At 34.3% G+C, this 10,593-nt stretch overlaps 1 protein-coding gene across 3 annotated transcripts; it reads right to left on the bottom strand.

The window, feature by feature from the left end:
* Positions 1-1,893: 1,893 nt before the first annotated feature.
* On the bottom strand, positions 1,894-10,389 carry HESX1 (HESX homeobox 1). Of its 3 annotated transcripts, XM_062585693.1 has the most exons (6): positions 10,324-10,389; positions 8,340-8,488; positions 3,707-3,826; positions 3,394-3,596; positions 3,026-3,127; positions 1,894-2,074 (listed from the first exon to the last, which is right to left on the bottom strand). In XM_062585693.1, the coding sequence occupies exons 3-6, from the start codon at positions 3,816-3,818 to the stop codon at positions 1,976-1,978; spliced, it is 516 nt and encodes a 171-aa protein (XP_062441677.1). In that variant the 5' UTR covers positions 3,819-3,826; positions 8,340-8,488; positions 10,324-10,389; the 3' UTR covers positions 1,894-1,975. The 3 variants fall into 3 exon arrangements, with proteins under 3 accessions (XP_062441677.1, XP_062441675.1, XP_062441676.1); XM_062585691.1 differs by lacking the exons at positions 8,340-8,488; positions 10,324-10,389 and having other exon boundaries at positions 3,707-3,878; XM_062585692.1 differs by lacking the exons at positions 8,340-8,488; positions 10,324-10,389 and having other exon boundaries at positions 3,692-3,863.
* Between the last annotated feature and the right edge of the window lie 204 nt (positions 10,390-10,593).

Here is a 10,593-nt window from a genome sequence, read left to right as displayed (position 1 = left end):
CTTTTGTTCATGACTTAACAGGAGGACTTATCCAGTAAAATCCCAAACAAACTGCATTTCCAAATAAACCACAAACAGTCAGCAATAATGCACTAAATCATCTACTATCACAATTGAGGTGTAAAATACAGGCATTCTAATTTTAAAGAACTTTTTAACTGAAAGAGAAGCAGAGTATTTTAGAAGTATAGGATTTAAGAACTGTCTTGAAATAGTACAGACAGGCCTTTAAAATTTTAATACCTACCTCTAGAGACTACACTACATTAAGAATAGAATATACGATGCCAGAATTTTATTATTTGTTTAAGATCATTGAATAAGAAAATTGCAATTGAAGAACACAGTTAACTATTTGCACTATGAAACACCGTAAGAATTTACAGAATTCCTTTTTGCTTTTTTGTTCTTTACATCTAACCTATATTATTAATAACTTTCATGTCCTCATTAACACAACTGACTCTATAGAAACTGAGTGTCAGAGAAAAAGTGAATCAGCCTGGTGGCTATGGTATATACCTTGGAGAACAGGGCTCATATTCTTCCTCCAGGAAATATCTAAGTATTTTATACAAAGCAAAACTGTTTCCAAAAGTAATCTATAAAACATTATCAGAATACCTAAGAGCTCAGTGGCTAAGCATTTCTTCAAGATAGGATAACTGGTCTGAGATCAGTACTCTGAATTACAGATAAAAAGGATGCATGTCTTATAAGCATTCACAGCATTTTTTTTCCACAGATTTCAGAATCTTGCCTTATGATTTTGTTCATTTTCAGTCTTTTATGATCAAAACATTTGCATCAAACAAAATGATTCAGTACAATGGTTTGAATATTATAAATGTAGTTTTAGTTCAAAGTAATTTTTTCATCTTTCAGGTAAATCCAGTGGGAAAACCCAGCTAACAGTCTTCTGGTTAGTATTCTTTATTTTAGGATTTATTAGTTGCTACAGATTGAAACACTAAAGTTAAGCTGATATTTCAGCAGAAGCACTGACAAAATCAGGTCCTGTACATCTGGGTCCTCGTAACATATGCTGAATTCTCACTGAAGGACATTAGCACTTCAAGCAACAGTGTAAACCCATATTTGCACTGTTCTCCTATGTCAGGGCCACAAAGGCTTTTTGGGTAAGGCTGTCCTTACGCATATTGACTTCAGGTTAACTATCGAATATTAAGATACCTGACTTTCATATATACTTTGATAAAAAAAAAAATATTCAAACACCAAAAATTATTGGAAGTGATCTGGTCTAGTCCCAACTGATTCGATCCTGTCTCTCACTGAGAGATTTCTCATTCTCTCTCATTAAAATATATTGAGGGCAACTTCTGTAACTGGAATATTATACTAACAAAAGAGGAGATAGCTATATTGTGGTATTAAATAGACAAGTATTATCCTAAGCATAAATAAACTAAAATATGATGTAAAAAATATATAGAGAGAGATTTAACCCTCTTTTAACCAAGCAATTGCTGAATAGTCACTTAAATACTAGTCCTTCTGTTTGAGATGAGATAGTTTACACAAAGAAAAATTTAAAGAAAATGATAATACACTTATAAGCTATTTAATTTCCAATGCAACGCACAATCTCTTGCGCATCATGTATTTTGGACTTTAATCTGATTTTTTAACTATGAAGTTTTGTTGTCTTCAGTCAAGCTGCAGTAATACATTGTAGATGAAAAATATTGTGCACTGACTAGTTTTCTGTTTAACTGCAAAAATATCTAAGCTTTTCTAAAAAGTTTTTAAAATATATGGAGAAAGTTTACTTTATCCACAAAAAGTAGGTTATAGTAATACTTCAAGTATTTACAATTTATTTGAATGAAAATCATGATATTTCAAATCTGGGAATAAAATCATAGAATATCATTACTTGATACAGATTATGAAAATTTCAGTAATTCCTCATGTTCTGTTGTAGTAGCTTAATGGCAAACAATTCTTCTTCCTAGTCTAGCAGGTTGGAGGTGAAAGTATTTTTCACTATTAGAAACTGAGATTCTCGGTGTGATCTTTTCAGTTTTGCACGACGGTTCTGGAACCAGATCTAAAATTAAGATAAAAAGCATGTTTTTCAGAAATACAGCACTGTAAGCAGGATTAAAAATAAATAAATAAATAAATAAAAAGGTTTACACACTTCTGTGAAATGTCAGTAGTTTGCAAGTTCAATACAAATTTAAAATCTGCAGATGACAGCATAACTGCTCGTAATAATTTCAGTAACAGACTACAGTACAACACAGTATTTCCTGGCTTTACTGGAAAGTGAGGACCAGCTTCACTGTAATTAGCACAAAAACTAGTATCAATTTCAGTGACACCAGATCAGACCCTGGAAGATCCTGAGTATCTGAAATTCACACACAAGTTGGTGAGAATTTAAGGTGTTACTTGTTGAGCTGCTGAATTGCAGCATAAAGCTGCAACCCCAATCAGACTTGCATCAAAAGCCTAGTAAGTATCAAGGCCTAGCCCAAAATCTAATGAAATATATGTTTATCGCATTTGATTAGTTTGAAATCAGTAATTGAAAAACCTAAGTAGATAGCGTTTTTCAAAGACATAGCCTCAAATATTGATTAAAAAAAAAGTTCAATGCTCAATGGTTTAATGCTCAATTGACAACCTCATCAAATATTATACATACAAGTTATTTCAATACTGGTTTCAACTTCTATTTTCAGACATGGTGAAAAGCATAATGTAAACATAATTTTAAAACCTGGAAGCAAATGAAGGAGTTATGCACATAACGAAGTGAAAAAAGCAGAGATCATGGAAGTTAGAGATGAATGTCATATCAGTACTATGGAAGAAGGCTTATGACTTGGGAAGGAATTCAGCGGTTTCCATTTAACATACCACTGAAGGCATAGCATATGAAATTTGTATTATTTTAAATTGTGACTATTAAAAGTTACCTGTCCTATCTACTTATATGACCAAAAAGGACATATAGATGGAACTACAAAAGCATTTAAATAACTTTAATTACCTGAATCCTGTCTTCATCTAAATCTAATTTGCGAGCTAGTTCTTCTCTAACGTCAATGCCAGGGTAGGAGTTCATTTTAAAAACATTTTCCAAAACTTCAATCTGAGGAGATTAAAACACACTTGTTTAGTAGTTACTACCTTTGTAGGAGAGAAAAGAAAAAAAGAAAACCAACACATACACTTTAGTTAGTTCCATAGGAGAATTCTGAACAGTGTTTGGACAATTCTGATTGTGCATTCACACTACTGCCTAACTACATTTCCTTACACAGATTTATATAGCACTGAATAAGCCAGTTGTTAGGGGCTTCTACCAACCTTTTACTAAATTATAGTGTTTTATTTAAAAGGTAACAGAATCTCTACCTGGTTTCTAGTGAAAGCAGTTCTTGGTCTTCTACCCCTGTACCAGCTCAACTCTCGTTTGAAAGATAGCCTTTCAGTGATTGAAAAATATTTTTCACATTTCAAAACTTTTTCCTCTTGCATTGTATTGCTGTTTGCATGAAACAATGAGTTTTCGTAAGAAACAGGAATTTGCATATGAGGAACACCGTCTTCATGTAAAACTAGAAAAAGCAAGCAAAAAAAGTTACCATTTTTCATAGAAATATGAGAATATATATATTTTTTGAAAGAATAAAAGCTTAAGGTGTTACAAAACTGACTGCTTGCTTACCCAAGTTGGTGCAGCTATCCATCCAAGGTCTATGAGGTTTCACAGCTGGAATAACATCTCTTTTCTGCTCCAATCCCAAAATACTTTCAATGGAAAAAGAGCACTGTGCCATTTTATTTTCTGCAAAACCAGATGCTTTCTGAAGATTCTGAGACATTGATGTATTAGCAGGACACAGCGATGTACTTGCCATGCTTTCACCTTCAGCCAGCATGCCATGTATACTGTACTTGCATTTCTCTGCAAGTCCTCCTTATAGCTATGCGGACAAGGGGGTTGGATTTGCAACGTCATTAATTAAAATCTTTTATTAGAAAGTTTTAGCATGTCAATGAAAACTCTCCCACCAAGAGGCACGAGGAGTTAATTGTTTATTTGTTTGCACGTAATTAGCAACTAATGGTGACACTAGGGGGGGCCACCAAGAGGGACAAAAAGTGTTATCTCTCTTAACCAGAGCATCGACTTAACTTTCTGAACAGAAGCTATGCACAAATATAGTACTTCTCTTTTATTTGAAATCATTAATGTATAAAATCAGTTTTTAAAAAAACTTTATACTCTGATGGACTCCACTTACCTAAACATAGCAGCATGATAGGAAACCAGTCAAGTAATAAGTAATCTCATTTAAGTGAATTTCCTTCCAAGGAAATTTAAAAAATAATCTCTTAATGCTATTAGGATAATCCCAATGAAAATGCCTCTGTTTTTTCATATGCATATGTAATGGTGAACGTGGTCAATAAAACAACAATAGCTTTTGGCATAAGGTACCGTGCAGTGGGTTGGCAGTGTTGTCAAAGCTCAGTGTAATTGCCTTCCAAGTGCATGGATTAGTTAACAGGAACAGTTGCACCAGCAATTTTAAATAATTCATGCATTCATTTTTTTCTATTAAAATAGCTTTGTTGCAGCTTTTTTGAATATTAAGGAAAGTTCACATATTTCTTTCATCATAATATACATGTAAAACAAAGTAAAACTCTCTAATCACTCTAATGATTTCAAAACCTCATGATCCTTTTACTGCTAGAGGTTCCTCCTCACTTTTAAGTGATTTTATAACCAATAGAAATTTAAATCCTATAGAGATTAGCTTTTAAAAATGACCAAATAATAATGAATAAGGAGGAGAAATGAGACAAAGCATATGTTATGAAGTTCAAAGTCTGAACCCAACATTCTGATTTTGTTCATTAGAAAGTACCAGATAGAACATGCTTAGGTTCACCTCCCTGCCACAGAGCAATTTGCACATGTTCAAAACCAATTTTTGATTTAGGAAAATCTCTTCAAAGAGCTCTCCCCCTTTTTAAGATAGGGCTTTATTTGATAACATGCAAAAATGACAAAAAAGAATGCTCTAATTTCAGGATGCAAGCTTCGTACCTCTTAGATAAAATTTTGAATCTGCAGCAAATTAAGTAGGATGTACTTTTAGAAGGGAAAAAATCTAGCCTTCACATTCTCCTGCTTTGTCACCTTCTCAAAGTAGTTTATTCTGTGTAATCAGTCACATTCACATGGCTAAAAACTAATGTTCAGAAAATAAACACCAACTCCACTTTGAATTTTTGTACATTCATTAAAAAAAATAAAGACTAACCTTTAGAAACAGAAAGTAGGAAAATTGCTAGAGAAATGGCACAGTATGGAATAAATGACACAGTGCTGGACAAGATTCTACCAAGAGAGTACACTCATATATGACTTTATATGGAAGGATGCTCATCTGGAGAGCACAGACTTACTGGAATTAACTTTGTGTTATGCAAGGAAACTGTTGCCACACTGAACTAGCAGAAAGAGTAACAATTCAGGAAGCAATCTTACCAACAGCACCTTATCCCCATACATGAATGGGTCTTGAAGCGGCAGATTAACTCCAAAATGACCACCCGAAAGTTAAACTCCGGCTATTAACTAACAGCCTAAGCAATAACAAATTGCAGACAAGAAAAAAAGTGAAAGACCAGTGTTGAACCTGACTGTTGCTCATCGGTCACCAAAACCCACTCTGATTATATCAGCTTTGACACATAGTCACACATAAATATCACAGACACATCTGTAAGAATGCCTTCGTATCTATTTGATGAAAACACTCCAGTTGCCTGCTTGAGCAGAAAGCACTCAAACTGTGCTAACTTCCAGATTAAATTGCTAAAATGCTGCCTTAGAAGTCCAAATCAATTTACATTAAACATAAGATCTGTATCAGACTGTCAGAACTGAGAATTGTAAGATGCATTGACAGCGTTTCATGTGCACCTTCTGTACTATGCTAATGGCATTTTATGAACCCATATGCAGACAAAATACCACTCATGGCAAAAACAGTTCGTGGATCATAGGTTTCAGAGGACAAGGCAGCATTGCATCTGAAGAGAAAGGCCTAATTGACAAAAATCTCTCAGGTTTTCCTTAATACATGAACCTTCCTTTCTTCAGGAAACCCAATGCAAGTTTCCAGAAAACCGCAGAGTAGGTGGCATACTTTTCCTAGCTGAAAAATCCAGAAATGCCCAGATCAAAGTTTTATGAAACTTTCACTATTCACAGGAGCCTATAAGACAAGTTTTGGTAGCATCAGGAAAAGCCTCTTCAGTTCAGGAAGTTCCATCACTTTCATGATGGAATACGTGGCAAATTTAATTAAAAGGTCAGTTCTACTGATCTCTTTCTGTGAAGAGCAGTGTTAAGCAAGAACCTTACAGCCCATTACGTTTCACTGCAGCTGTTCCCAACAAAGCAACCTATGACCTTAGTTAACCAACAGGATTCCTCTTCTTGACTGCAAACAGTTATTTTGCATATACAGACCACACAACAGATATTAAAGTTACTGAAGAAATAATGCAAAAAACTCTTCTACACTTGTGATAGTGATCATTCCAACCAAAATTTTCAGCTCTTAGTAGATTAATTTTCTACCTGTATAGCTACACATGGAGTATCCGTTTAAAAAAGAAAGTCAAAAAAAAAAATCATCTAAAGCCAAAACATAAGAAAACAATGCATTAGCTATTCTGAACTTTGAGCTGCTTACAGATTTCTGCCTTGAAAAAATTTCATACAAGCATGATTGTTGATGGAGTCTTTTGAATCCCAAAACTAATGTGGACTTCAAAAATAGAAAAAACCTCTTAGTGATTTTAATACAATAGCTGGTTTCCAAATACAGACAATTACTTATTCTTTTTTAAGCTGAAAAATAAAAACACACAAGCACTGATACAAAAGCCTTTCAGAAAATATTCCATTTGAGTGAATATGAGTGAAATTAATTTCAGCCACACGGCTGACACTGGGATAATTACTTGGACCAAGACCCAGAATGGTAACTACCTTCATAAGTGATCTCTTCAACAACAGGAGAGGCATATGCAGTGTTAAGAAAAATATTTATTATCTCTCATAAATCACTCCAAAGCTAACTGTTAAGTTGACCAAATATTTACAGTTTATTTTTGGACTTTGAGGTTGTGGAGGATGAAGAAAATCTTCAGTAGGGTATTCTGATTTCAGATCCCACTTGGAGAATCATCATTTGGTGTGTGTGTGTGTGTGTGTGTCCAACTTTTCAGGGGAAAAGATTGTGGTGGCTCTCAAAAAGAATCTTCATGAAATATAACCAAGATATACTAAATGTTAGACATAGGTGGGAAAATAATCAAATAGTGCCATCTGCTGTTTATACTTACCCAGCCATTACATTTAACACTGAGCATTCAAATAACTGAGTAGGAAACTGTGCTACTGTTAAAATATTCGTATTACATTAATTTGCTTAACACTGAATTGATTCACACCCAGAGACAACAATGCAGTAACAAACATCAACAAAAGTAAATATTTTTATGCAAATAAATGCTAAAGCAATACAACAAACATTAGGTTGAAAACCCTGAGTAACTAACAGTAGAAAAAATTACTTCTTGGATATACAGATCCACACCTCTTACAGCATGCCATGGCTGATGAGGTAGCTAACTTTATTCTCCCTTTCTAGTTTGAGTTTTTTGCTGATGGGCAGTACACTTCATCTGTTGAGTGGATGGAGCTCTTGACCTTTAGAGAACTGAAGCCTAAGTGCTCTGAATTATACCATATGAATGACCATATGAAGAGTTCTTGGTGGCTTCCATCTAAAAACCACACTGCTCACTGTTGCTACCACTTCACTTTCAAGTCACCTTTCGCAACAGCCTGTGCAGTATCTTCAGCTTTAAAAAAAATTTTTTGCTAAAAGACATATATAATCTTTCTTGATTACTTATCACACTAGAAATTGCCTTTCATCTTACCTTTCCATCTGCTCCTTTACTCAAGTGCAGCAGTATCTCACTACCAGACTCCACACAGAGCTCCCTTCCCAATACATTTTGAATGTGAATATGAAGATCATAGCCAAAAACATTTTTTTTAAAAAAGGTAAGAATGCCTCAAAATTGTTAACATCAATTTTCTCCAAAAAAAAAAAAAAAAAAAAAAAAAAAGCAAAAAGCAGTTAGTTATTACTTGGCTGAGATAAAAGAAAGATTAAAGGAAAACAAATAAATTCAAGGCAAGTTCAAGGGTGGCACTAGCAAAGTCTGAGAAAGTGTGTGTAAAGGCAGATAAGGCTTACCTTATCCAAACAGCCACTTTCACCATCCAGCAGAGGCAAAATGTTCATCCCATTAGGGGACCTGTCTGAAGCCCTCTAAAGAGCTGTTGGCTGTTCTTCTCCCCATTTGCACAGTGCCAAGTGTCAGTTCTCCTCATTCTTAAGGTTTCCTAACAATTATTTATACAAAGAAGAAAAAATAATAAAAAAACAGACTAAAAAAACATGTACATCATTGGGAAAAAAAAACCACTAGAAAACACAGATTAGTGGGTTCAGAGAAATTCTTTATTATGATCCAAATTCATCTACTGCTATCAAACTTGCATCCCAAGCAAAATTTTCTGATGCCTTCCAACATTTGTAAAAACATATATGAAAAATAAGAAAAACAAGACTAGCAAACATTACAGAGTGTTTCTATGTAATGGATTTACTTAAAAATCCTGACTACTAATTAAAAGAGGCTGCATTATATTACAGAATTATGAAAAAGTTTCTCACTTGCTACTAATGCCAGTGGCAACTGAATCATTAATTTCAACAGAAGTAAGACATATTTTTACGCTACATGCCAGTGGAGACACCAAAATACATTTCTACATATTAAACACACGATGTTATTGTTGTTGTTTTTTTTTTTTTTAATAGAAACATTTAGTTCTCTGATTTAAGAACTGTTCTTCTCAACTCGCAGCAGCTAGAAGTTTTTCTTCTGCCACTTCAGAGCATAAAAATATAAATGTAGCAAGAACACCTCTATTTAAAGTTACTTGTTACCATCTTTATACTATATATAAAATACATTTCCTTAACAGAGTTAAAGCAAAGAGCATTTCCTACAGAAGACAGCTATAAAAATTTGTCACAAGTTAACTGATCTCAAAACCAGAAAATCAGGCAAATATATAAGTCATGAGATAATGCTAGTATTGTGTCATGCAATTATGGATTCAATCACAGCTCAAGTAATATTTAACATAGGAGACCAAACAAGGAGATATAAGACTTAATCTTTAAAATATCGTTAAGTTAATTCTATCGTTGCCCTCATGTGACAGAGAAAGAGTAGTGACAGAGAAGCAGTGCGACTTGTCTCAGGCCACCATGAGTCACCAGCTGTTGTGCTGGTAAAGGAACTGAACTGAACTGAGCTGTAACTTTGAGAATGCCTCCAAAAAAATAAAAAAATAAAAAAATAAAAAAATAAAAAAGCTTTAAATTGTTTACAACCTAATATCAGCCTTCTCCTTCATCTGCTTTTAAAAGTAAAATGTAATCTTACACAAACATAAAAAAAGGTCTTCATAATAACACTATACAGCAGTTAATCATTTACTCCACTGATTAATTTAGCATACTTTCTAATCTGGTTTTATACTAAGATCACCCAGCCACAATAGGTAAGAACAGCAAGGAAAGAAGGGAACAACCTCTTCTTTTTATCCTTAATAATAAATGTATCTAAAGTGTTATCCATTTTCTATTAAAATGTGGAACTGAAATATTATGATTTCATAGGGCTGAACTAGTTCCTGAATTCAAATATACTGTATGATGTTTTTGCTTCTGTTATGTATTTATACATAGCGTATTTTCATCTGTTTTTAAGCAAGTGAAACTTTACATATTCTTAATTATTTGTACATACTTTGTTATGCATAATAAACATATATTTATATACATAAATTGCTTAATCTACAAGAAAATTTTTAAATACAGTAAGTGGGATCAAAACATCCCAGTCTCCAAACTGTAGAAAGGGCAATTTAAGAATACGCTCTTTTTTAAAACAGTGCATAACAATCTGGTTCAACTCAAACAACCCCTTGCAGTAGCCTTAAACATTTAGAATTGGCCACCAATCTGTAGTAGCAAGTTCATCCAGCCTAAGAAGCATGAAGTCCATTATGACTGGTACTTTCCTTACGAAGGAGACGGACAGCACTCTATAAGGTGTATTTTTTTCTGTTCAAGATCCTTTCAAGGAACAGTAAGGCCTCACCTGCAGCTGTGACTTCATAACAAACAAAGTATTCACAGATAGAATCCTTTCTTGCTAAAGCCCTGACTGGTGGTGGAAAATGAAATAAGAGGAGATTTCTCAAAAGGAGTGTTCCTGGAGAGTGCAGACACTTCTACCACAACAGGGTTATAATAGCATTATTCTGCGCTCCCGACTCACCTCCCCCGGCTCGGGGCGGCCCGGACGCACCGAGCGCTCTCCCGAGGCACGAGGGGAGCCAAAGCCCCCTCTTCTCCATCCCCCATTTTA

This window comes from Rhea pennata, chromosome 12, assembly GCF_028389875.1.
Source record: "Rhea pennata isolate bPtePen1 chromosome 12, bPtePen1.pri, whole genome shotgun sequence".
In the NCBI taxonomy this organism is placed as follows: domain Eukaryota; kingdom Metazoa; phylum Chordata; class Aves; order Rheiformes; family Rheidae; genus Rhea; species Rhea pennata.
This window is presented reverse-complemented; position numbering and strand designations above follow the sequence as displayed.